We start from the raw sequence: 27,713 nt of genomic DNA, 5'->3' as shown, positions 1-27,713 counted from the left end.
GACAAGTCATTCCTTTTGCCTACACCTGGCCCACCACTGTTCCCACCCCCGTTCTCATCGGTGTGCTGCTGTAGATAATATGGCCTGTCTCACGGAGCTGCCATGAAGGTCAATGCAACAGTGCTTACTGAGAACTTAGCCCAGGCCCTTGCACAGGGTGAGCACTTAGTTAATGTAAATGATGATTAGTAAAAACATTACTTTTGGTTCCTTATCCCCTATAATCATATAGGGCCTATATGATTCCTTGTTTGGGCAGGCAAAGCCTTTTTGGCCTCAGATACTCCCTTCCGCCCTCCTGCACCCTATACTCTAGCAAAACTGTTTATTCTGCCTTCACCAAAGCAAGTTCTTCCGTGTTTCCATGCCTTTGCAGATGCCGTTTACTCTGCCTGGATGTCTTCCCTCTTCTCTGCAGATTCATCATCTAAGATCCAGGTCACAGCCCGGCTTTCTGTGACGCCTTCCTCAAGTTATCCAGACAAAAGGAATCCCCCCTCCCTCCCGCGAGCCCACGGCTCCCCGCTCATTTCTCCTCTGTGAAGCCTGCCTGGACTGGAGCTCCCAGAAGGGAGAGTCTGTATGTGCTCATCAACCTTGTATCCAGTCACCAAAACCGGTGAGCCCATATTCCCGGCTCAGTATGGACAGGGGTTTCGCTTGTTTGCTTTGTTAGAAGGAATGAATGTGAATGGTTTTGACTTCATCCTAGACCTCCTAGCAAAAAGTTTGGGTCGCTACAGTTTTGGGTCATTTTGTATAACCAGCTATTGGACTCTTCTTTCCCATGCCACCAAGAGAAATATTCCCAAGTAGGATACCCGGCTTCTCTCTATCCACGGAGCCAAACCGGTTTCGGCAGGTACCTGTCTTCTTAAGGAATGGAGCTCAGGCCCTAAGGAAAAAGCCCTTTTTACTAGTAAAAGTAGGGAGGGTGATGAGCAGGTCAGCTATGCCTTCGCAGCTGCCCCTGAGAGGGCGCTGTTCCCACAGTAACCTCCCCAGGCCTGGCCTGAAATCCCAGCGCCTTCCCACAGGACTCAGCAGCATCCCCGGCTTCCCAGGCAGCAGCCAGCGGGTCCCCAGCGGAGCATCATCTGCCCACAAACATGGCTGCGCCCTGCTCAGCTTCTCCTGGCCGCCGAGGCCCGCAGGCCGGGCTGGCCTTGCCAGTACTCGGGGACTTCCTCCCGGATCCCGCTTCCTGCACCGCTGGCATTTAAACCGGCGCCTGGGGCTGCGGACGCCGAGCTGGCCGCGGGCTGGTGCACCCACCGCCCCATCTCTCTGAGCGACCTGGCTGGGCAGGAGCGGAGCCGGAGCATCCCCTTAGCTGTGCCCGGGTCCGAGCTGGAGCGGTCTGGGAGGGAGAGACCCCGGACCCCGGCATCTGGCAGTTCAATTACAGGTTTGACTTTTTAATTTCCAAGATCGCGACCCTCGCGCCCAGCCCCGATCCTTCTTCCTGCCCTCCGGCCTGGGTTGCTGGATGAAGCTGGGGCTGGGCTTGGTCCCAGGAGCTTGGAAAGCGCTCGTTCTCCGCCTCGCAGCGGCATTGCTCCGGGGACCTCCGAGCCGCGCGCCCCGGGCATGGTGCAGCTGAGCCCCGCGCTCGGGTGAGGCGGAGGCGGCGCAGTTCCGAGCCCAGCGGGCCCGCCCTGCGTGGCATCCCCCCTTCCACCCCGCCTCCCGAGGAGCCAAGGGCAGCGGACTCGGGGCTCCGCGCCCTCCTGCTGGGCTGCGCGCAGGGGGCCAGCAGCCGCCGCGATGTTCAGCTGGCTGAGCACCGACGACCGGCGGAGGAAGGACCCCGAGGTCTTCCAGACGGTGAGCGAGGGGCTCAAGAAACTCTACAAGAGCAAGCTGCTGCCCCTGGAAGAGCATTACCGCTTCCACGAGTTTCACTCGCCCGCCCTGGAGGATGCCGACTTTGACAACAAGCCCATGGTCTTACTGGTGGGCCAGTACTCCACTGGGAAGACCACTTTCATCAGGTGAGCCAGTCCAGGGTCCCCCAGGCCCCCACCCCCCATCCCGGGCAGCCCCACCCTGCCTCCCAGAGCTTAAGCCTTCCATTCACTCCTGGTGCCATCTCCCCCTCCCTCCGCCTCCCCCAGGCTGGGCACCGTCTTCTCTCAGAAACTCTGAAGAAATCTTTGCATGTTCATGTGTCCAAAGCTTACCCCACCATTTCACTGCTGGTCCCCCACCCCATCCTACCGAATGCCTCTCCACTGAGCGTAGAGCCTTGGCTCAAGTGGTCAGTTTGAAAGGTTGAAAAATCAGAGCCATCCTAGTCTCCCCATTTTATGGACGGTGAAACCAAGGCCCAGGAGGCACGAGTGGGAAATCCCTTATCCCAAGAGTCCCGTGTGGGAATATCTTACACCCTCACGTTTTAGGGACATGCCCTTTAGGGCCACTTCCGTTTCCCTTGCCTTGCAAAGGCTTCAGCCACTCACATGGGGGCTTCACAGTTACAGCTGAAGAGGTGGGCTGGGGACCCTGCGAGTGGCTCCCCTGCCTGGCAGTGCCTCTTGTCCTTTTATCATTTTCCTCCGTGGAGCAGAGCTCCGACATGTTATCTCCTGGAGACTGGACAGAAGCAGTATTGGAAAGAGCATGTTGTTTTTAAAAAATCTTTTCCCTTGTTTGATGGTAATGGCTCAGTAATAATATTGAAGTCTTTTAGAGGTGGAAGGGATATTGTTGATTGTCTCATCCAGCTTAACAGGTGAGATAACTAAGGCATGGAGAGGTTAGCTGCACGGCCCAGCGTCATCTCACTGTGGGGGGAGGCCAACGTGGGATGCTGCCCTTGACCCTTGGAAGTAGATGCTGGGCTAAATGCCTGTGACTTTGAGGATGAGTCATCCATTCCCTTGAATTACAGAGTCCTTGGGCTGGAGAGATCCTCCAGAAGTCAACATGTCCACCCTACATTCAGAGAGGTCTGCATATGGGCCGCTAGAGGAATGAGACTCCCTCTTATCTCTAGACGACAGGCTTCTCTCCAGTCCTCAGGCCACACAGCCTTCAAGGCCAGCCATTTCCCTTGTCCTCATCTACAGCCCTGGCCAAGCTCTTGGTGCTTAGGGTGCTCTATGGTGAGAGGCAGGCTCCTACAGCGTAGCAATGGGTTCCGCGGCCTCCAAAAGTCAACAGTATTCATCTCTTGCAGGCTTGAAAGCGGGTTGCTCTTGTTTCCATTCCTTGACTGAGCACCTGCAACCCTCACTACCAGTCTTTGATTGGCAAAGAAAAGCAGCAACGGGAACAGTCTGGTTTCTGATTTTCTGTATACAAATGTTCTCTTCACAGTAGACTTTCATAACACACGCTTTCTGCAAGTTGCGCATGCCCCACCCTAACATGTTGTGTCTGAATAAACCAGCAGATCAAGTTCGTCCTTGGGGAGGCGGATAGCCTTGGACTCAGCAGCTTGGAGAGACTGAGTGATTTCTGAACAAGTTTGGTACCCGAGTGGGGGAGTGGGGCCAGTTGGCTTTCGGATCTCTTATGCTGTTGGAACTACAAGGACCCTTCGCTATGAATTGAATCCATTGCTTCTTAACTTTTTTTTTTTTTTTTTTAAAGTTAGTTCCTCCTTTGAAAATCTGATGGAAGCTGGACTTATCTTTAGAAGAAAATGCACATACATCACAAATTTATATGTAATCTGTGGGCCCGAGGACCACCATGGACTTTTGGTGAGGGCTCTGATCTAACCCATCTCCTTGACTTTGTTAAATGCCCGTTGCTGCCAAGCACACTCTAGAAATACCTGGGTTCTGTGCATGATTCCTTTGTAACCTGTGTCCTTTCTCTGGCCTGTATTATACCCCCACGGGAAGTCCTGGCCATTTACAGATGGCGCCTGCCTCTGCAGAGCTTTCTCTGGCCCGCTGGACACCCCTTGGTTCTTTCGAGCTTCTCTTTCCTGTGACAGCAGCACATACAATGGTGCCTCAGCTCCTGGGGCCTCGCCTGGGGTCTCAGCCACAGGAGGTTCCCAGTATCCATTTGCAGAATGGGAGGGAACGTGGGGAAAAGCCAGGTGTCCCTAGGGTGCTGGATCTCCAAGCAGCAGGCAGGTGTAAGTGCCTCTGTCTGAGACTCTCTCCTGGTTTCGCCTGAGTCATGCTGGCTGTTAACCGGGTCTAGGAAAGTGGCCGGGTCAAGCCGCCATAGATTATTCGTTATCTGAGGGAAACAGGAAAGCCGGGAGGGGCAGATCCCTCCTCTTGCTTATCCTCCGAGTACAAGAGTTCTCTCTCCCCACTCATGTCAGTAACTGAATTTAGCTCAGGCATCAAAAGCCGCCTCCCCGTGAAGGAGAGTGGGCCAGCAGGGTAGGAGGGCTTGCAGCACACGGACACCTTCCCCAACCAAATTGCATGTTTTCCTGCCTTGTCATTAAATCCACTGAACAAGTTATTTTCTTTAAATTGGAAAATGCAGAAAATGAATGTACGGAAGAAGAAAGATCACCCATAATCCCACAACTCAAGGGAAACCATTTTAAATATCATTCACATGTATATCAATATACGCATATTTCCAGTATGGTTAGCTATTTTATCACCTGGTTAAGATCATCCGTAATGTAATTTTGTACGCTGAGTTGCTTCGCTTCCAGCACGAGCATTTCTCATGTAAGTTTGAAAATCTTTGTGAGCATTCTTTATAAGAGCCTCCTGCTATTTCGCTGTATGTATATGCAATTATTCACCACACCAGTCTACTCCTTTTGAATGCTTTAGGATGTTTCAGACTTTTCTGCTGTGGCAGTATCACTCTGAATATCTTTGTGGATAGTGTTTTTCCACATACTGACTGTGTTCTCAGAGATTCCCAGAAGCGAAATCACTAGGCCGAAGGTTATGCAGGGTTGTTTCTGTTTATTTACTTATTCTTTTACGTTTAATTTCGGTGGTCAGGGTCCTATTTCTGAATTGCTCTCCAAGAGGGTAAGTTGGTACAGCACCCCTCTCCCAGGCTGCACTGGGGTAGGATGGTCCGAGGGGCGTAGATTCTCAGGGTGTCCCAGCCTCTCAGTCCTCCCTATCCCTGCTTCCTGCCTGGGACACCAGGCTTCTCCCCTCCATCCCAGGCTGAGCCTGTGAGGGGCCTTTCTCTCCGGAATAGAGACTTGCCTCTTCATTCCCAGCCCTGGGCCTTTGCCGCCGGAGTGCCCACCCACTTTCAGTTATATGTACTTGCCGCGGGGTTTATTTCTTTTCTCAGGAAGAACACACAGAAAAGGGCATTCTTTTAATAACTAATTAATGTGCTATGATCTCTGCCTGAAATAACTTCTCTGGCCTAAGGCCCAGCAACCCAGAGTAATAAAATAAACAATAAATTGGCCTGGTGGCTGTTCCCTCCAACACAGGCTGCCTCCTCGGAGTACAGTAGCTCTGTGTCCCTCGGGCCTGGCAGCCTTTCCCTGCCTCTGCTGTTTTTCTCCCTTCACTCTTCCTTCCCCTGGCAGGCAGCCTCCAATCCCTCCTCCTGTGCCCCATTTGGCCCCCTGGTCACAGAGGTGACTAGCCGGCTGGCCCAAGGGCTGCGGAAACCCAGCGCTCTCAGGGGCCATAAGGGGGGCCAAACAGAGGACTGGGGGGAAGGGAGGTCAGACCTGGGGCTGCCAGAACCAAGCTGCCTGTGTCTGCACAGGGAGGTCTGGGCTGACCTCAGGGCCCGGGTGGCCATTCTATGGCATGACTTGGCCTCTGAAGGCTGAGCACACAGTGGGAGCTGCTACTAGCTGACCCTTTCAACCTCTCCCACTTCTTCAGGGGGATGTTTGAATCCTCCCCCAAAGTGACTCAGCTTTACCTGTGGCTGCTTCATCCCCACCACCTAGGCCTCACCTAGTACATTACAGCATCACCATCCCATCCCCTTCCAGGTAGACCCACTGACCGCCGCCAGGTCTATCCCACCAGGCACAGTCCCTGCAACACCTCTGTCCTGTCCAGCCTGCACTCAGTGGGCATCCTTTTTCTGTCAGGGCTCGGATCTGCCCGGCCCTAAGTGAGGCTGGGTCCCCCTGTCCCAGGGCCAGCTTAAGATCCCGCGTGGAAGTCAGGTGTGTGGAGGGCATCAGGAGCAGTGCCGCCTGGGAGGAGAAGGGCCCTGGAGAAAGGGCTCTGCCCCATCAGCCTTGGCAATGAGGCCAGGCCATGGATAGAATATGGCCTGCTGCTCAGCAGGATCCGGGCTCCAGCGGACACCAACAAGAGAGCTTGTTAGCAAGGAGCTATCCCTCCTGCTGCCTCACCTCTATCCTCTGAATAGTAACAACCGCCTCCGAGGGTTCCTCGGGATTAGAAGGGGAAGGGACCCAGGTAGCTCCAGTGCCTTTGCAGGCACTCTGCTTGGGGCTTGATCATCCCCTCTCCTCTTTCTAGCAGATTCTCTAACCAGAGGCTTCGAGGCTGGCCCTCAGGAGGTGGGGGAAGCCCTTAGGGGCCCCTCCCACAGCCAGGATGATGGAACTGGATCGTGTGTTGGGAGAGCTGGAAGAGGGGCCTGAGCCACAGGGCTGGGGAGTGGGTGGGCGAGGGGAGGGGGGCAGGAGGCTTGGCAGTGTGGCCACCCGTCTTGGTGCTGGGGTCGCCTCATTTGGTGGCAGAGCTGCTGTGCCCCAGGGACAGTGGTGGCTGCTCTGCTCTGAGGAGCACACAGCTGACTCAGACCTCAACCGCACCATCAGGGGTCTCCCCCACCTACTCCCTCATTTTGTGTCTCTGGATTGCTTTACCGTCTCCCTAAAACCCGCTGAGACTGACAGGGCAAGTATGATTGTTGGGGCTCCGTTTAATTTTATCCTTTGTTTTAATTTTTTTTAAAAAAATCTTTAAGAGTAAAATGTTTGAGAGTTTTACAGATGTTCCCTCTTTTTCCCCCTCCTTGCCCACTCCACCGGTTTCCCACCCAATCCCAGGCCTTCACCACCCTATTGTCTGTGTCCACAGATAAGATAGACCAAAGACTCAGGTCTATAACATAAATACCTATGATACAAGGCAGGAAGTGACATGTGCCTTTCGAGTCTACTCAAGATATGCAAATTAAGAGCTTTGTGGTTTTTCTGGAAAGATTGTAAGTCAGGTTTGGGATGACAGAATGAATCCATTTAGGCCTCAGTGGGGCCGCTGCGGGACTGGATTTGGAGACTCTGTAGAAATGCGCTGAGTACTTACAGGCAACAATGAGGTGTTTGTATCCTCTAATTATTGTCTCTTCCCCTATGAGCAAATGTCTGGTGTAACCTTTGTTTTTCCCCAAGCTCATGGATGTCCTATCAAAACCTTCAGGCTGTTCCTATGGCTAGTTAGAAACCAAGGTTTATCCCCTTCTTATAAACAGGAGACACTGAGCCACTGGGCTGCGGGGTGATATGTCCAAGGTCCTATCTGTGATGGAGGAGCCACCCAGCAAGGTGCGTTCTGGGCTGAGCCGAGGCAGAGGGCCCAGCCCCGGCAGCATGTTTGTGGAGCCCGCCCCTCTGTACCCTGCCCGTCCCAGCAGCAGCCGAGGCCTGGCCCACTGCTGCGGAGAGCGGTACTTTGGAAGCAGACTAAGTTAAGAGTCTTGGCTCCATGCCTTTCCCTGGGTGCTTAGGTCACCACTAAAGCAGACTGCATGCTTTAGACTGCCAGGCAAGCAGGACACACACACACACACAAATGAGGAAAATGCCATGAAATAATTTACTGAAGAAAAATGTACAACAAAGTAGTTCTCACAGAAAAAAAAAAAATCAGCCTTGTGTAGGACTTCCATACAACTATTTTGTGGTTTTAGTACTTATGTGCTTTTCATCAGATGGCAGGGGATGGCGTGGTGGGGGGCACAATGAACCAAAATCTTAGCTCTTAACATCGCTAACTATTTCCACTTGGCCATGAACTTGGACAACGAATATCTCAATTTACTCCACTGCAAAACTGAAATAATGCTGCCATCCCACAGTGTGCGTAGGATCGATTCCGTGGAATAATGTGGGGAAAGGTCCCGGAACAGCACCTGCCGCTCCGCAGCCCCTCCTTGCCCTTGCACATCCTGGCCTCGGCCGTTCCCACCCAGGCTTGCATTCACTTGGCTTTGTGTCTGCTGCCGTGGGAATGGTTGCGTTGCGCCTGGCAACAGAGGCGATCTGTATCACTTCCCACAGAGCAGCAGTGAGGAGATCCCTCAATAGGTTGTCCTTTCCCGACACAGTGCAGGCTTTGTGAAGGGGGCACTCGTGCTGCAAGCCATACCCAAATGTCCCTGAGAATTAACCCAGCTCTGGGTCTCTGCCCGGCCCCCCTGTGTCCCTGGACGTGCTGCTGGCTTTTCTGGACTCTGTGTTCCTCCAGGCCCACGTGTGGTCAGCAAGTTTAGGCTCCTGTGGGCTTTGCCACAGGGCAGGACAGCCGGCCCAGCCTCCAGGCCCTTGCTCAGACAGACCCAGGCTAGGGCTCCGGCACATCCCAGGGAAGTGGCCCTGTCATGCTGGGAAGTCGCCCTTTGATCATCTGATCTCACAGCATGTCTCTCAGGGATGGAATCTGAGACGCCTGGGTCAGCAGGATACTCCATCACTGCCATTTGGCCCTGTTCGGTCTGAGCGTTCTCAAAGCTGCCTCTGAGTGGCTTCTCCCCACTTCTGTCTCTGTCAGCTTCCCTCAAGCCTTTGGTCATATCCACCAGCCCCTCCTACCTCAGAACTCACACTTAGGGCTTCTCACCCACGTGCTCACGGGGCAGGGGCTCCTGGCACACAGACAGAATGGATGGGGTCCCCCTGGCATGGTGTTGGTTCTCATGAAATGTCTTCGCAGGGAAATCTGGCTTTACTATTTTTAAGTCCCAAGAATGTCCTTTGAGAGCTAGGGGGCCTGGGCCTACTCTGGTCACTTGATAGCAACAGCTTTTGCATATCATGCATCACCCACTGAGGCTTCACTGAGGACCCCTAGGACAGGCATGTATAGATAAGAGTACATTCCTGGGTTTGTAGGACCCAGAGCCTACCTTTCTTCCAAAGCTTGGGCCCTGGACAGCCTCCTGCCAAGGCGTATTTCTTCGTGACCTTCTTGTACCATTCCGCATTCTAGTCCCATGTGGGGCTCAGCCATTTCATATTTCCTGGTCAAGAGGAGACCTACGGTGGGAAAGGAGATAGTCAAGGTAGTGGTTAGGAACGTAAATTCTCACATCCAAGTGACAGGTTCAAATCCTAGCTCAGCTATGTATCGATTGCATGACCTGAGGCAAATTGTCTAACCTTGTCTCCCCCTCTTTAACCTGGGATGATAAATCTGGGTGCCAGGCACTGGGTTAGGTGCTGAAGGGCTGTAACTAGTTTAACCCTCGGAACACCCTAAGAGGTGGGCTTTCTTATTAGGCCTACTTGACAGTAAGGATCATAGTACTCACCTCAGAGTGGATATAAAGATGAAATGAGATAATCCATAGAAAAATCTAGAACAGGGCTTGGCACATCACAGGTGCTTGATAAATTAGAACTATTACCTCCCGTGTGATAGAGGAAGGCACTGAAGTTCATAGAGGCCCAGTGCCTTCTGAAAGGCATAGCTCTCCTAGTTAAAAACCAGGCCTGCTGGCCCCAGGCTGCTGAGATTCCCTGCCTCTCCTGCGAGGGCCTGAAGGAGGAGGCAGGAAGTGCTCTCCAAGCACTGCAGCTGTTGAACGTCTCCTCATTCATAGCCCCAGTGCCAGGTTTCACAATGATCCTCTGATGGAGGAAATCCTGCTTCACACCCAGATTGTCGGTCTGGGATGCTGGAGGTAGATGAAGGGCTTCCCCAGGCCACCTAAACCCTCCGGTGTGTGCAGGAAGGGTGGGGGGGGAGTGGAAGGGGAGCCTTCTTGGCACCAGCTTCTCTATTGGATCCCTGGAGATGACCCATAGCAACTGGCTTAAACTGCCTGAACCACAGAGTCATATAATATTATAGTTCCAAACCCTTCTCGGAGGCACAGGCAGGAGACCCAGGAGCTGGAACAAACCCCAGCACCACCACCCTGTGAGCAGAGCAGGACCGCTGCTGCAGGCCCACCTAGGGGAGGCATTGGATGGGCAGAGCACTTGGGCCCTGGAGACACGGCCTCTGGTCCCAGCTCTGCCCTGACCTTCGCTGGGGCCTGGGTCAGCTCTCTCTGCAGTGACTTCCTCAGGGTAGAAGGCAGTTGAAGAGCAAAGGATTTGGTTTTAGATTGATTTCGGTCTGTGTTTCAGCTCTTACTATTAGCTGTTTAACTTGGAAAAAGTCACATACCCCTCCCAGGCCTCTGTTTCTTCAATCCCTACCTAGAGGGCTGCAGTGAGACCCGAAGGACATAATGTTCCCCGAATAATTGGTGTGATGCCTGGCATGGAATGCTATGGAGTGTCAGTGGTCTTATCAGTGAAATGGGAGTGCTGTCAACCCCAGCTGCACATTAGGGTCACCTGAGGAGCTCCTACCAAGCACCCAGTGGCCAGAGCCCCGCCTCTAAATGATTGGGTCAGAACCTCCGGGGGTGGGGACCAGGCATCTTAGCCAGAGCTCCGAGGTAGCTCGGCTGTGAAGCTGGGGTGAAGACCACTGGTCCAGGAGGTCTCCATGTTCCCCTCCCAACTAACAGTCTCTGATTCGACCGCTCTTCTCTTGGGGGCCCTCAAAGTTCAGGAGGTTCTCGGCACAGAGAGGGCTCACCCCAGAGTCTGTGTTTGTTGGTCAGTACACCCTTAGCTCCTCATCCATCATGGTCCTGAGACTCTCCTCTGCTCAATCCCAACCGGAGGCAGTTCTGGGCTCCTCCCCTCATGCTATTTGGACCCAAAGCTGTTCTGAGCTTCTTCTAAAGGACTCAGTTGTCCTTAGGAGCTATTCTCTTTGTTCTCTGGCTCATGATGTGCCTTTGCTTTTGACTTCTAAAGGGGGCTGTGCAGAAGGGCATGGCCTTGGGCTGTCACTTTCCTGGCCAGGAGAAGAGCAAAGAAAGGGATCTGGCACCTAGAGAGTAGACCAGAAGTCTAGAGCGGTTAGAGATCCACTTATCATAATGTAGCTATCACACTGGTTATATTTTTTTTTTTAAAAACTGATTTCAGAGAGGAAAGGAGAAGGAGAGAGAAATAGAAGCATCAATGATGAGAGTCATTGATTGGCTGCCTCCTGCATGCCCTCCACCGGGGATTGAGCCCACAACCTGGTCATGTGCCCTGAATCAGGAATTGAACAGCAACCTCCTGGTTCATAGGTTGATGCTCTACCGGTGGGCCACACGGTCAGGTACACTAGCTGTATTTTTGTCTCATATACGAGCTAGTTTTCTATTAAAGGACTTGACTAGCCAGATAAATAAATAATGACCTGTGGAAAGCTGGCAGAGCCCATGGATGCTCTAATTCTAACCAAGTCTTTATGCAGATCCGTCAGCAGTTGTAAAGTCTGCGATACTCTGTGCCGCAATCACTGTCAATCCGCGTTTCAGCCCTGAGCTCAAACCTTGCATTTTCCCCCCTACTGATTCAGGGAGAGGAAAAGATAAGAACTAAGAAGAACAGATTTTGTATTTTAAGTTCAGTTGTAATCCCACCTTCTCCACCACGTCTTTGAAACGCTGCCCGGCAGTCCTCTCTCCCTGCCGAAAAATCCCATGGTTCTGCCCTTCTGTCCTGCCTCGTGGTAGAAGCTCCGTATTGATCTCCCAGCAGAATCCCTGTTTTATGACTGTGCTCCCTCTGCCAGGTACCTGCTGGAACAGGATTTTCCAGGCATGAGGATTGGGCCGGAGCCGACCACCGACTCCTTCATTGCAGTGATGCATGGTGAGATGGACGGGACCATCCCTGGGAACGCCCTGGTGGTGGATCCTAAGAAACCCTTCCGGAAACTCAACGCCTTTGGCAATGCCTTCTTGAACAGGTGAGTGCAGAGGGAACATACACACTGACTTTTCTTCTTCTTGGGGTCTGAGAAGGGAAAACACAGGGCCGAGTCTTGGGAGGCATGGTGCCTTTCCCATGCCTAAAGTCTCTCTGAATTGTCCCTTCCTTGCTCAGAATATAACTGAGCCAGTCACTATAGAGTAGGGATGCAGGAGCTGCAGACGCTAGGCTGCCTTCTCCTGATCAAGGAGCAGGGAAGGGTACCACAAGGTGAATCACACACACCCATCTCTCTGCACCTCCTGCCAATAAGAGCAGAGAGCATTCACAGCCTTTGCCTGTGCTACCAAGGGATTTGCATTCAAATGGAAGGAGGCAGAGGAAGGTTTTTCTCTGTCACTGGACACGGTTTTCACTTGGTGGAAGGAACCCTGGACTTAAGGTGGAAGTCCCGAGTTTGACTTTCCTACAAATCTCCTTGTGTGACCTTGGACAGGTCACAAGTAAAAGCCTGCAGACACCAGAGTGGTTGTGATGATTTGAGTGGGAAAGCTCTAGGGAATGCTTGGTAGGCTGATCCAGGTCTTCCTGTTTTTGCTTAACGAAAATGCAGGATATCCCCTGATAGCACTTTTTCTATAAACTCATACCACATTTTTGCATGAGTATTGCACTGAAAGTTTTTAAACTACTTTCCCTAATTGGAGGGATTTAGTGAAGAGGGAAAGGCTATGGGCTTTGCCTTCGGACAGACCTGGGTTCAAATCCTGCCACGTAGCACCATGGATCTCAGACAAATTGCCTAACTTCTCTGTGTCTCACTTTTCCCATCTGTGAAAGAGGATAATACTAATACCCTCGTTTCAGGCAAGAGCAACTGAGTTGGTCTTATGGGAAGTTAGCATTTGACATGGGTGATCAAGATGAGTGAGGTGACACTGAAAGTGTAAAAAAAAAGAAAACACAACCCAGCATTCCAGGCAAATGACATTCCACCCAGAGGGGAATGAAAGAATGTGGCTTAGTGCAGGAACCCTGTGACCAGAATTGGGAAAGCTTCGTGCTTTTCTGACCGTGGGCTGGGGATCTGCCAAACATGTCCATTGCAAGGGCAACAGGGAAAGGGGGCAGCTTCACTGCAGTCACTCACAAGAGGCTGCACCCCACACCTCAGATTGCCCATCTCTGTGCCCCTCAGCCAGCCTACAGCAGCCTATCCCTCGTCAAATCCCGCCCTTCTCCAGTCACCGCGCCTCCTTCTTACGGAATTTGGCTTCCCTTCCCTTCTAGAGAGAATGGGAACCAGTGCCCACAGATCCATCTCATTGTTTGTTCAATCTGCTGTAAACAAGTTCATCTGCCTTTGTCCTCACTTCCTCCTCGGGGGCGTAGAGAGCTGTGGCTTCTCTTGTCCTCACAAGGTCTAACTCCTGCCTCATCGTGTCCTGGGGCTAAGGGACATCTTCTCAGGGACCCTCTCCATCAGTGACTGCTTCTCCTTCTGACCACTTCACCCTCACTTGGCTCCTTCTCTTCACAGAAAAATCTCCTCTTGATAAACCGAAAGCAGGTCCTGCTAACTTTCACTCTCCCTCTCTTCTTAGAGCCAAGTTTCTTGGCTTCATCTCCTCGTTTCTTCCTGTCCCCCAACCTGTGGATGTAGCTTCACCCTTCCATAGCTGCTTGTGTGAAGGTCCCCGTGACCTCTTAGTGATCATAAGAAGGGCTTCTTTCCACCCTTACATTACCTCCTTGGTATTTGTCTCTCTTGACCACCATTCCCTCTCCTCCTGCCTCCCTGATCAGGCCCTCTCTGCATCCATTCTCCTCTGTATCCCCTTTTTCTCTGACCCCGATGACCTGGTGTCACCTTTAATTGGCCCATCATCGCTTCCTGCCTTTCTTACTCCATATGCTTGGCCTGGGTTTGGCCTCAGCCACAACCCTGGCCCCAGATACCAAATGACAAAAGCCCAGCTCAAACTAGCTTCAGCAAGATGGGGGATGTGCTGTAGAACACTGGGGTGTGCCATAGAACCTCAGGAGCAGAATGTAGCTGGGTCTCAGGTGTAATGGACACCATGGACTTCGACAGGACAGGGGCTGTGTCACTTACTGCTCTACCTCTCTTATCTGGGCTAGTGCCAGGCATGCAGCAGACCCTCCATAAGTATTTGTGGAACTGAACTGGACATGCTGACAACCATCATATAGGATCATGTCATTCTTTGGCTTAAAGCATTCTGATGGGTTTCTACTGCCTTCAGCATAAAATTTTAATGTGACTTTCAAGGCCCTTGTGATCTGGCCTCCCGCCTCCTCCCTGTCTAGCTTCATCTCTGGCCACTCCAGCCTTACTGCCCTCGCCTCAGTGATGTGTACCCACAGGAATGGTGCATGCGCTGTCTCATTTCTGTGCTGCCTTTGCACCTACTTCTACTAGTTGCCACTCAGAGCCTTAATGCAACAGAAATGTGTTATCTCATAGTTCTGGAGGCCAGAGCTGAAGCCAAGGTATGGCAAGGCCATGGTCCCTCGGAAGATTCTAGAGGAACATCTTCTCTTGCCTCTTCCCTCTCCCGGTGGGCCAGGTGTTCTTGGTAGTAGAAGCATGATTCCAACCTCTGCTTGTGCGTGTCTGTCTTCGCATGTGTTCTCATCTTATAGTGTTGTTTTATAGAATTGTACACCTGAGATCTACAGAATGTTATTATCCAGTGTTGCCCTAACTTAATTTTTAAAAGGACACCAGTTTTATTGGATTAGGGGCCTACCCTACTCTAGTATGATTCCACCTTAAATAATTACATCTACAGAGACCCTATTTCAAAAAAATGGTCACATTCTAGACCCCCTAGGGGTTAGGACTTCAATAGATCTCATTGGGGGACAAAATTCAACCCATAACACTGCTCTTTCACTACCTCTTATCTCAGTCTGGAATACTGTCTTCTCTACACTACCCATTCACTGATACACACATACCCGCACGCGTGCTCGCAAACACACACACACACACACACACACACACACACACACACACCTGCATTCTTATCTGCCTGGCAAATGCTTATTATCTTTTGAAGTCTTAGTTCAAGTTTGGCCTCCTCTGTGAAGGCCTCCCCTCCTCCTTTTTTCCCCATGTTTCCTGTATCTCTGCCATTTCACATAATATACCTGGGAGAGTAAGACACCTTTTTACCTTCTACCAAAAATACCTTTTTAGCTTCCACCAAAAATGGCATATGAGAGTGAAGGCTGAAGTATGAAGGATCTAAGTTAGGTTTATCAGTGTGTCATTGAGACTTCAGGATGTAACACTATAAATGTTTTTCCTTGAATAAGGCTTGACTGCTATCCTAATAGCAAAGTTTGATATTTGGATAGCCCTTTGAGGCCCAAGCAAATGTTTCTGGGTGATATGACCCCTTCATCAAGGCCAGTTCCAGTGCCACTTCCTCCAGGAGGCCGTCCTGGTCTACATCTATCCATCCACCTTGGGTCTCCTGAACCCTTTGCTGGGCCTCCCTCCAGTTGGCCACATGCTGCCACCTCTCCTCACCAGACTGGGTTGGTTCCCTGGGAGTAAGGCTCGAGTTCTGGACATCTTGATGTTCCTGACAGCGGGGGTCACAGTGCAGGACCCTGGCTGCCCAGGCTCCCCCAGGAGCTGCTTCAGCAGACAGGTCTTGGGCCCAGCACTGTGGTTAAGTCTGACGTGGAGCTGGGTGTCTGCATGGGAAGGCAGCCAGGTTTCTGAACCTCTGCCCCCGGGCAGGGAAGGTGGACATGTGGCTGAAACAAGGATGTGTGAGGCAACGTGAGGACGGTGGCTCACCTCGGACTCCTGTCGTCCATGCAGGTTTGTGTGTGCCCAGCTGCCCAACCCTGTGCTGGAGAGCATCAGCATCATCGACACGCCAGGCATCCTCTCTGGGGAAAAGCAGAGGATCAGCCGAGGTAGGGTCGGCGGGCTCTATGCTCTGTTCTTCCAGGTGTGTTCTCTCGCTTCCATACCAGGATCAGGCCTCCAGGGCCTTGCTGTCTCCCCTGATGAACCGGTGCTGCCCGGTGAGCTGTATGGGATGGTCCGAGGCAGTGGCCAGGGTGGGTCTACTGTGTCTCGGGAGACAGCTGGCCTCTGAATTCTCTGTAAAAGGGAGACACCAGTATCTGCTTTTCCTCCCTCATCGAGGTTACTCATGCTCCAAGCGATACCTAACGTGGGCCAGCCCCTGGTCGCTTCTGAAGTCCCTGCAGTCTCTGCCCTGGAGCTTGCTGCTCTGCAGGGTGATGGGCGGGCGAGGCAGAGAACTTCAGCTCCACAATGTGAGGACAGCGTGCGCGGGCCCTGGGGATGGGAGCTGGGATGTGAGAGCACTTTGAAAACTGCTCACTCCGGACAGAAAGGGGGGAACCGTGCCTTAGGGAGATCTCCCCCACGGTGGTTAGAAGCTGGAACTCGAGCCAGACTGCCAGGGTTCCAAGCCTGCCTCTGCCACTTCCTGGCAGCCTGAACTGGGGCAGGTTTGCTTGCTCTGGTTGGTTCATCTGTAAAGTAGGGAGAAATTATTCTATCTATCGGATAGGTTGTTTGAGGATTAAAAGAAATAATGTAGATTAAAAGCTTTCTGCCTGGCTCATAGCAGTGCCCAGTAAGGTGTTATAGATCCTCACCATCATCATCACTGCTTTTTCCAGCTAGACTGATGCTGTTTAAAGCTGAAACAACTGCCCCTCACCCCCAGCCTCCTCTGCCGCGGTGTGCTGTGTGCCTCAGGTGACGCCTCTACCCTTTCTGTGCCCTGTATCTCTCGCGAGAAAAACAGATGAGGCACACCCGTCCGGTAGCGGAGCTGGGAGCTGAGCTAGAGCCAAATCAGCACTCGGAAGTCAGCATCCGGGAAGGAAAGGCTTTGGCCTGGGCAGTAGCTGGAACTCTCACCTCGCCTGAACCCTTAGCTGGCTGTCCGCTTCCCTCGGCCCCTGTGCTCTGCGTCCCAGACAGACAGACAGGTGTTTGAACACCCTCTCCGCCAGGGGCATGGCCTACCAGGGCCAGCACCCGCTCCCCCAGGTTGCGCTGTTTCCCATGGGCAGCCTGTCTCCTCCCGGTGGCTCCGGAGAGCCAGACTTCAATCCCTACAAGGCCAGTGCAGCCTGACAGGCGGGTCTGGAGGTTGCCAAGGAGGCTGGACTCAAGTTCAGAGATGGGGGTTTAGAACCTGCGCGGCTCTCAGCAGGTCACGTTTCCCCCTGAGCCTCACTGTTCCCTGTGTATGAGGAGGAGTAACGACCCTTCAGATGACCTTGTCAGGTCCACGGATGGTAGTGGAAACACGGGCATCAGCTTTGGGTCTGGATCTCAGATCGCTCCCTCCTGTCCCCTGACCTGCCAGCCAGGGCCACCTGCTCTGCAGCCCCAGGGTCATCTGTGTGATGGCCTCTCTGCAGCAGAGGGTGCGCAGCCTGTGCAGCGGTGTGTGGCCGCCCTGCTTCGGGGATCCCTGCCTTCCTCCACTCCAGTCCTATCCCGTTCTCTCTCCACCCCTCTGCCTCCTCTCCTGCCTTCATCTCTAGGCCTCAGCGGCTGCCCTACGCAGATTGGGTGCTTGGCCATCTTCCTGCCCTTCCTGTCCTTTCCCATCTCACGTGACTAAGCCCCTCCTTTGGGAGAAGTGATGCCCCAGGAGTGCTCCCCAGGCCAGTTTGTCCCTGCCCTCCTGGTCCAGTCTACCAGTGCAGCTGCTGGCAAAGCAGCCGGTGGTGGAAACCGGAGCTGGGAGCTGGGCCACAGCACTGCATCGTCAGCCCGGGCAGTGCTGACCTCAGCTCTCCAGGAAACCGGGAGGGAGGATCACACACTCCCAAATGTCAGGGCACCCCAAGTGAGGAGGATTCCAGTACACAGCACCCCTCCTCTTCCTTCCTCACAGAGCTGTAGAAGCTGGAGGGTCCGGCTTATACCTACACATAAACACCCACACTCATCTACACACATCCACACACATTTACACTCACACTCATATACACCCACACTCATACACACATCCACACACATAAACACCCACACTCATATATACCCACACTCACACATACATCTACACACATAAATACCCACACTCATCCATCCACATCCACATATACACCCACACTCATATATACCCACACTCATACATATATCCATACACATATACATCCACATTCATATACACCCACACTCATATACAGCCACACTCATATACACATCCACACACATATACACATCCACACACATATACACCCGTACTCATATACACTTCCACAATAAATACCCATGCTCATATGCACATGTGCATACACACATCCACACCTCCTTCCACACATATCTCCCCTTCCCCCCCAAGTGTGTACATAGAACCAAACGCACTTTATCTGGCTGTGGTCTGGGCCCTCAGGGCTCCGGATTTGGTCCCAGGGCAGAAAGGCACTTCTTCCCTCACTTCGGCCAGCCCAGGGCAGGGCTGAACCCCCGACCCTGCACAGGGCTGTGTCTCCCAGAAGAAAGGCGCCACTGTGACACTTGCAGAGCCTCCTCTGGGCCGTGGGCCCCGTGTGGAAAGTGCGCTGCTCCCAAGGGCTCCCCAGACCCCAGGCTTCACAGGAAGGAGGACTCAGACCCCAGGCCAGGCTGGACAAAGCATGGTCTTGCTCAGGGCGTGCCCCATGGCCCAGGCCGGGGGTGGTTATTTGCAGGGTGGGAGAAAGCGGGGAACATCCCAGAACCCGGGCCTGGGCGGCCACGAGCAGCAGTTGTCTCTGCGTGGAGATGCACCGGGTGGGCAGCAGAGGGGCAGGGAGGCATTCCGGGAAGTGACAGGATGTGCTGGCCCAGGACTCATTACTGGGAAGGAGCAAGGAAGCAACACAAGTGGGTGGGTCCCGGAAGCCTGAATGTCCTCTCACTGGGCAGCCACATTTCCCTGCTGCTCTCAGTTAGAAATCCCCACCAGCTCCACCCTGGAAAAGCAACCCCCAGACCTTGAGCTCACATCCCTCCCAGCAAGCCCTTCCTGTACAGGTGCGCTTAGCAGCTCTATAGCAGGTGAACCCCTTGCCCAGTCTCAACGCTGCAATGGGAGCTCTGACCTCCTGGCTCCCAGTCTCGTGGCTTCCCAGCACATTTTCATGGAGGTGGGGAGTAGGCATGAGAACAATCTCATCCCCTGAGGAACTCTCACAGCCCTGGCCCGTCCCTGGCCCCCTTGCTGGAGCAGGGCCAGCACTTAGAGGCCTCCTGGGCCTCACTGGGACAGCAGGAGTGTCCTGATACCCTTTCCAAGGGCTCGCTGACAGCCTGCAAACCTTCTGGAAGGCATGTCGTGTGGCATTTGTCACCATAGTCATCTCAGTCCTTCCCACATTTTAGAAATCAATGCCTTGTTACTATTTTATTTTATTTTATTTTATTTTAAATCTTGAAAGAGATTTGGGGGGAGGCAGAGCAGGACCCTAAGTAACTGTCTGTTCTGAGGGCTCAGGCCTCTGGGTTCAGCCAGGCACATGGCAATAAGCATGAAGGGAAGGTAGACAAGAGTCAAGGTTCTGGGTTCTAGTCCCAAGTTTGCCACCACTTGGCTGTGTGAGCCCAGGCCAGCCCGTTCCCCTCTCTGTTCCCTCTCCCTTCCCTGTAAGATGTGCAGGCCCTGTTTACCCCTGGCATCGGCAGATATGAGAATCAATGAGATTGAGTGGCTCAATGTGCCAAGACATGTGCTGCCGTATCCCCTGCATTTCTCTTTAGACTGCGAAGGAAGCCAGCGGGTCCTTAAGGAGCTGCCTTGCTTATTGGGTTTGTCTCATTGATTTCCTGCTGCCTGGCATTACTTAGATATATTCTCTTTCCCGTCGGCCGGAGCCTGGGGGCCGTGGGGAGAGGCCCAGGTGCCTGCAGGCTGCCCAGTCTCTGGGCCTGGCGTCTGCAGTCCAGATCTCTTGGAGCCCGCAGACTTGCTGTAAGCAATTCCAGGAAGGCCAGCTTTGCCCTCCATCTCTTGGGGCTTGAATCTCCCCCACCCATGGCCATATCTTACGTCATGAGCCCTCAGACTGCTGCAGGTGCCCTAGAGCTCTTGTTATGGGTCTGGGAACCATTCCCGGACCAGTGAGGGAAAGGGGGCCTGTCGCTGGTGTCCTGTCCGCCCCAGGCCCTGGGGCAGAGGCTCCAGACTCAGCGCAGCGCCTCCCTCTGCAGTCGGATCCTGTTGCCATAGTTCTGCCACTGACCCCTCATTAGTCAGTTGTTGTTATCCCCATTTTACAGCTGAGCAAATGGAGGTTCAGACTTGCCCAAGGCCACACAGTGAGTACATGGGAGAGCCAGCCCCATGCCCTTTTCCTTAACGGCTCCAGCTCATGCCTTGCAGCTGCTCCCACTCCTGGTTGTACATAAGCTGAATCTAGGCCACAATTAACCAGTGAACTATCATACATCCAAAACGGAACCATCCTCACACTCCACAATATTTTGAATTTAATTGTGTCTGTAGATGCTTATGCATACAAATGGTTCAATCCCCATCTTGGAGGTTGCCCTGATTTTCTGAGCCCTCTGCCCCCTTCCTGCCCACAGTTCTGAAGGACTGCCTTTGGGAGGGGAGAGCAGCCAGTCTACTGGGCCATGCCAAAGGGACGATTAGAAATAGCCAGGAGTGCCGAAAACCGGTTTGGCTCAGTGGATAGAGCGTCAACCTGTGGACTAAAGGGTCCCAGGTTCGATTCCAGTCAAGGGCATGTACCTTGGTTGCAGGCACATCCCCAGTAGGGGGTGTGCAGGAGGCAGCTGATCAATGTTTCTCTCTCATCAATGTTTCTAATTCTCTATCCTTCTCTCTTTCTCTCTGTAAAAAATCAATAAAATGTATATTTTTTTAAAAAGAAAGAAATAGCCAGGAGCAATCCCTGGGGCGGCGCAGGCAGGAGAGCAGGTGTCGGCTGCAGGCTGCAGGCGCACCTGGAACCGGAATGCACAGGCCTCCCAGGCTCTGTGGGAGCTGCTGGCTGGGCCTGTGCAGTGAGCAGGGCAGGGAGGGCAGGGCAGGGCAGGACAGGGGAGAGCAGGTAGACAGGGATGTGGCCAGGTGCTGGACTGCTGCCCGCGTGGCATGTGCAGGGAGCACAGGGACTTGTTGGCCAGGTGCAGTCCTGGCCCCACCCCTTGCCTGCTGTTTAATACTCACTTCATCTCTGAACCTGTTTCCTCCTCTGGAAAGTGGGAATGATACTCCTCACCCCACCTACCTACAACAGAGGGTGTTGTGAGGGTGAAATGAAGTTGTGCTGTAACCATCTTGCCAGCCGGAGCAAGCACTGGGTCTGGGGTTAGAGAACTACAATATGTACCGCACCCCACCTCTGCCTCCTACAAGCGGGGTGGTCCTGGATGAGTCACGGGGTGACTGCTTCTAGATGGCACTGACAATATCCCTGCCTGGTCACTTTCCTAGGCCCTGCTCCATAAGGGAGAGGGTCAGTCTCCCTGAATCAGAAGACTGCTAATGATAATTAGCATTTATTGAGCAGTTACTATATGCTGGGCTTTCAGTATATTTAGTCCCTACAGTTCTCTTAATGAGGTACTACCAGTGAGCCCACTGATAGATGAAAACACTGTGACTTAGAGACACAGAGTAACTTGCTCAAGGCCAAATAGTGAAAACAGCGGAAGAATCAGAATTGGAACCCAGATTTGACTCCCAAGATGGTCTTATTTCTCCTGCACCTGGTGCATCACCCCAAGCCCCTAGCCTGTGCCCCCTGACTGTCCCTCTGTCCACAGGGTATGACTTCGCTGCTGTCCTTGAGTGGTTCGCCGAGCGGGTCGACCGCATCATTCTGCTCTTTGACGCCCACAAGCTGGACATCTCTGACGAGTTCTCCGAGGTCATCAAGGCCCTCAAGAACCACGAGGACAAGATGCGGGTGGTGCTGAACAAGGCCGACCAGATCGAGACCCAGCAGCTGATGCGGGTGTACGGGGCCCTCATGTGGTCTTTGGGGAAGATAGTGAACACCCCGGAGGTGATCCGGGTCTACATCGGCTCCTTCTGGTCCCACCCCCTTCTCATCCCTGACAACCGGAAGCTCTTCGAGGCCGAGGAGCAGGATCTGTTCAAGGACATTCAGAGTTTGCCCCGAAACGCTGCCCTGCGCAAGCTCAATGACCTCATTAAGAGAGCCAGGCTGGCCAAGGTGAGTCTGCCCTTGGGGGGATGGGCAGCATGGGTGGCACCATGTGTTTGGGGAGGCGGGGTTTAGCTGCAAGAGCCACCTGCAACTTTGAGCATTGCCTGCCCATGTGAGCATGTCCTGTAACTACTGTGTCATGAGCTTCAGCCATGCCCATACAGGCAGCCTGGGGCAGGATATGGGGTCACATGGCCAGATTGGAGCTACATTCCACTGTTTACAAACTGCGATCTCATCCCCAGCAAGGCCCTCCATCTCTCTGTGCCTGTTTCCTCACCTGGGAAATGAAAGAGTTGGAGGATAGAGTAGAATCAGAATGTAAAACCCTTTATTGCCATGCCAGTGACCTCAAAAGCACTCAGTAAATGTTGGTTATTGTTATTGTCTTCCTCATCAGCATCATCTCCAGTATTACCGTCCCTGCTATTGCCTTGACCTTAACCTCCTCACAATCTTGCCTTTTCCCTGAGATCCAGAAAAATAGTTCAGTGCTGCAAGAAGTGAGAGAGGAAGAGTGTGGACAGAAATTATTTTGGAAGTAGGAGCAGGAGGAGGAGGGGTTTATGGGACGAGATGGTTGAGAGCCACCAAGAAGAAAGGAATGGATTCAGGTCTTGATCAGAAGCATTCTCTCTGCCCATTTCCCAGGTCCATGCCTACATCATCAGCTCTCTGAAGAAGGAGATGCCCTCCGTGTTCGGGAAGGACAACAAGAAGAAGGAGCTGGTGAACAACCTGGCTGAGATTTACGGCCGGATCGAGCGGGAGCACCAGATCTCGCCTGGGGACTTTCCCAACCTGAAGAGGATGCAGGTAACCCCAGGACTCAGGGACAGTGAGGAGCCTGAGTATGGAGGAGGCCACGCAGGGAGATGCCCTACGTCTGTCCTTCTCTGTGCTATCGCCGGCCTAGCAGGTGTCATACCTGGGGCTGGAGAGAAACGTGATTTCCCAGCGATCCTAGTAGGACAGGGGTGTCCCATGATGTTTGGGGTCTGTACCTCCAGTTCCCTAGTCACAGCCACCACATAATGTGAGGTAGGACAAGTCACCTAATGAAGGTTCTCCAGGCCCTCATGTACGTAAGAATGGCTGGGGACATAGGCCATGGAGAAGAAGTCTGCCCAGGACCCTGCCATCTTTATAGCCCACCATAGGCTCCTCTCTTGAGCCAGGGACCATCACACTTGGTGACTCATGTCATTCCCCACATCAGCCCTCTGCAGAAGGCCTTTTCCTCCTCCTGTGATGGATTAGCAAATTGCAGTTGACAAAGATAATTAACCTTCGCAGTTAGCTGCCTGCAGTTTTCTGAGTGCAGTATTCCAGTGGCCTGCTAATAGAAAAGCCAGGAGTTGCCCCCCCAGTCCAAGTAAGAAAATACCTCCCTATCCCAGCTGAATCGTCTCTGAGCCTCTGTCTGTTCATCTGTAAATCAAGGCCCCAGACATACTCCGCTATGGATGCTGTGAGCATCCGTGAGATAATTTTTATAAGGTACTCAGTGCAGATCCTGGCACTGACTCACCTTGAAATGGCGTAAGACGTTACCACCAGGGAAGCTGGGTGGTGAGCAAAAAGGGCTTACCTATCCATGTAATTTTTGCAACTTCTCATGGCTCTGGATTATATCAAAACATGCTGTTTTAAAAATCAGAGTTAGAGAAAACAGCCGCAGATGTAGCAGTGATACTGCTTTTGCTCTTGCTGCTGACTTCGATCTGAAGCTTGGGAACCAGTTTCTTCATTAGGTGACTTGTTCTATTTAACATGACGTGGTGGCTGTGACTAGGGAACTGGGGTTTCAGAACTCCCTAGGGTCTCAAATAGACACTTTGGGTTTCCTATCTGATTTTAAAAAAATAGACATTCAAAATAGACATTTGTTCATGTTTCCACTTATGCCTATAACCACCTACCACGAGCCAGTCATTAACTTCAGAAATTACTTTAACGTTACTTGTGTCTCAATCGACTATGCCCTGGAACATGGTCAACTTGTAGTTTCTCTTCCCATTAAGAGTTTAATGCTCTGTAATCAAACATTTGGGAAGATGATGTTTGAAAGGGGCCATACGACCCCTTTTTTAATGTGAGAGACTCTTTCACAACATAAATGAGTTCATCTCCTGCTATTAGGTATGCTGATCAATAACATAAGTGGCTGTCCTTTGGGGGAAAGTATGAGGGGGGGCAGGAAGGGGCATAGCCACTGTGCCCCTGGAAGATATTGGGAACCCACCCAGCTATGGACAGAGACCTGAGGGACCTTAAGAGGTAATATCCTGAGGGCAGGAAAACAGCTGATCCGCCCCTGCCCTCCTTCCCTCCCAGCCCCACCGCCCTGGTTCAGCCTGTCCTTGAAGGGAGGTGAGAAACGCCCAAGCTAACACTGCCTCTTGGAATGTGGCTGTGGGTGTTGGTGGAATTTTTCTACTGTGAATTCAAGGTGCTTGTCACCAGCCTATCCCCCATGCACTGGCCTCTTCCCCGGATCCTGAGGGTGCGGCGGCCTAGCCAGGGCAGGAGCGGAGAGCTCTCACCTCACTCCTGAGGCCCAGGGAAGCCAGGCGTTCTAGACTCAGGACCTTTCAAAAATCACAACGACGTGCAAAGGGGAGCGTGTTTCTCTTACCGTGTAGCGGGGGTGTCGTGGGGAGGCCAAGAGGGGAGCTGTTGCAAAATCTGCATGCCCGCTGCATCTACTGTGTGAGGAGCTTCAAGTTGGAGCCAGTGAACACTCGCCCCAGGTGATTCCAATGAGCATCCTGATGAAGAACCGCTGGGCAGGGTTGACCCTGGGCTTCTAGTATGTTTTGTTCTGAGCTGCCTGGGCCTCAGTTTTTCTTCCCTAAATGGGGATGAGATGTGATTTCCCTCCCTCAGAAGGGCACTAGAGGAGCCAATAAGACCATCTAGTAAAAGCACTCTGCGTTTTCAAGTGTAACCTTATTGAAGTAGAGAGACCCCCCTGCCCCCATGCTCCATCTCGCTCCTTCCCAGCCCCCAAGACGGTTCTACTTGCTCCTGAAAAATCCCAACCTCAGCACAACATGCCTTCTTTCCCTCTCCTCTCTCAGAGCTTTTATGATTCTGATGTGGCTCAGTTCGGCTTCAGGCCAAAGGGCTGTGGGCACCCCAGCCTTAGTGGAAGACAGCATCCCCCTCAGGGGAGGACACTCCTCCCGCTGTCTTCCTGCTTCACCTCCTTTTCTCTACCCCCCCAGGACCAGCTGCAGGCTCAGGACTTCAGCAAATTCCAGCCCCTGAAAAGCAAGCTGCTGGAGGTGGTGGATGACATGCTGGCCCGAGACATCGCCCAGCTCATGGTGCTGGTGCGCCAGGAGGAGTCCCAGCGGCCCGCCCCAATGGTGAAGGGTGGCGCGTTCGAGGGCACCCTGCAAGGCCCCTTCGGGCACGGCTACGGGGAGGGGGCCGGGGAGGGCATCGATGAGGCTGAGTGGGTCGTGGCCAGGGACAAGCCCATGTACGACGAGATCTTCTACACCCTGTCACCAGTGGACGGCAAGATCACGGGCGCCAACGCCAAGAAGGAGATGGTGCGCTCCAAGCTGCCCAACAGCGTGCTGGGCAAGATCTGGAAGCTGGCGGACGTCGACAAGGATGGCATGCTGGACGACGAGGAGTTCGCCCTGGCCAACCACCTCATCAAGGTCAAGCTGGAGGGCCATGAGCTGCCCAACGAGCTGCCCATCCACCTCCTGCCGCCATCCAAGAGGAAAGTTGCCGAGTAATGGGAGGAGGTGGAGGTTCAGAGCAGGCAGGTGTTACAGGAGATGGGAGAGGCGGACACGGACACACGGACACACACACACACACACACACAATCTTGAGAACCGCACAGCAGGTGAGAGGGATCAGCCATCCCCAGGTTTCCGGGCTGGACACAGGTCCTCATCATCGGCAGAAGCACAGGGTCCCAGCTCCCAAACCTCCCTCTCCATCCCTCTCTCCTTCCTGACTTCCCCCACCCAGAGACCTGCCTTCTCCTGCAGGGAGTTCACCCACCTACCGGCCCACCCACCTCCACATTCCCCTGACTCAGGACAGATGGAAATCCTTTCCACTTAATTGGCGATTCACTTTGTTTTCTGAGCTTTCTCCCTGTCTTTGGCTTCCTGATATGAAATCTGCTCCAAGGCCGGGAGTTGTGCGGGAAGGGGCTGCTGCAAGGAGGGTGCGGGGAGGAGAGGCGTCCCCGGGAAACAGGTCCCAGCCTTGAAGGGACATGGCCCTGAGCTCCCTTCTTGCAGCCAGAGCCGGCTGGCGAGCGGGCAGGGCCAGCAGCACTTGGTAGGCCATCCGTCTGGCCATCTGTCACATCGCAGAAGCAAAGTGTGCCTTCTGGCTCGGCGCCCCGCGTTCCTAAAATTGCCGCAGTCCTACAGCGCCAGCGGGAGAGTGGGCCCGCCTGCTGGATGCTGCTCCTGCCTGTCCCTGCTCCACCTCCCACCAGAGCTGAGTCATCCAATGCAGTCACTGGCTATCACGTGGGACCTCATGCTGACTCTCAGAAAGACCGCCCAGAGGTCTGAGGTGTCCCCCACAGGGCCACCAGCAACGGCAGTGCCCTCGACACATCACTCCCATTCTCGGGGCCCTGCTCTCGCCTCCGTGGTCTTTCCCCTGATTTGCTTCGTGGCCACTGAACCAGTCACTTTGTATGCTATGCTCCTACTGTGATGGAAAACAAAAGCGAGTATAACTTATTTTATATCTATGTCCAGGCTCTAGAGAGAATATCCTATGTATCTATGATGTGCCCACTACTGTAGTGTGTTTGTCATTAGTGTTCATGTTAATACAGCACAGTTATCCTTTGGTACCCTGCTGGCCACAGAGCATCATTCTATGGGTGGCTAGGGGAGAGGGCTGGGTTCTTTCCTGAGATCCCTGGTGGTGTCTTTGGCAGGGGATTGGGCTACCCTGGCAGCAGCCATATACCCTGTTGGCCTGGTGGCTGCCCTGTGGTTACCTAGGCTGCCCTGTGGAACCACCTCTCCCTGCCCCTCTGCAGTGGGGATGGCCCTCAAGCCCCTGGGCTTCCTTCTGCACCCGCACGTTCCTCTGTCTCATGATGTGAAGGGCAAAGGAAGGTCAAGACAAAGAAGTCTAACCTCCTCTCTCAGAGACCACTGGTCAGCTCTGTGCCTCTCTCTGAGCTGAAGGAAAATGGGAAGGAGACAGCAGAGGGGGGCGAAGTTTCTGTCTTCTTATTTTAGAAGGAACAGGGTGTCAGTCCCCTCGCCCCCACAGCCACCTGGACACAGGCACCACCTTCCTGCCCTGCCTCTCTTCCCTCCTTTCTCCAAGACTCCAACCCGGAGAGATCTAGGAGGCCTGGGATTTCTGTGTTGGCACTTTTCCCATCTCCTGAGAAAAAGGAAATGGTGCTTGAGGCTCCTCTCAACAGCTGAGGGTCACTTTCTCTGGGGCTGCCCCTCTGGCTCTTGCTGCCTTGACTTTCTGACCTCTTGCTGGCTCCGGGGTCCTGGGGCTATCATGTGCCTCCACTGGGACACATTTAATAGAAAGCAGATGCATGCCATGGAGGTTTCACAGGCAAGAA

The 27,713-nt window shown here is 53.2% G+C and overlaps 1 protein-coding gene across 1 annotated transcript; it reads left to right on the top strand.

The window, feature by feature from the left end:
• The first annotated feature begins 1,042 nt into the window (after positions 1 to 1,042).
• Positions 1,043 to 25,936, top strand: EHD3 (EH domain containing 3). Its single transcript, XM_036434853.2, has 6 exons — positions 1,043 to 1,994; positions 11,757 to 11,933; positions 15,759 to 15,856; positions 21,714 to 22,126; positions 22,772 to 22,936; positions 25,351 to 25,936. Exons 1-6 carry the CDS (start codon positions 1,768 to 1,770, stop codon positions 25,876 to 25,878), a joined length of 1,608 nt encoding a protein of 535 aa, XP_036290746.1. The 5' UTR covers positions 1,043 to 1,767; the 3' UTR covers positions 25,879 to 25,936.
• Positions 25,937 to 27,713: the final 1,777 nt, after the last annotated feature.

Source organism: Pipistrellus kuhlii, unplaced genomic scaffold (genome assembly GCF_014108245.1).
Source record: "Pipistrellus kuhlii isolate mPipKuh1 unplaced genomic scaffold, mPipKuh1.p scaffold_m20_p_13, whole genome shotgun sequence".
NCBI lineage: Eukaryota > Metazoa > Chordata > Mammalia > Chiroptera > Vespertilionidae > Pipistrellus > Pipistrellus kuhlii.
The sequence above is the reverse complement of the archived record's forward strand: the minus strand, read 5'-3'. Positions and strand labels throughout refer to the sequence as shown.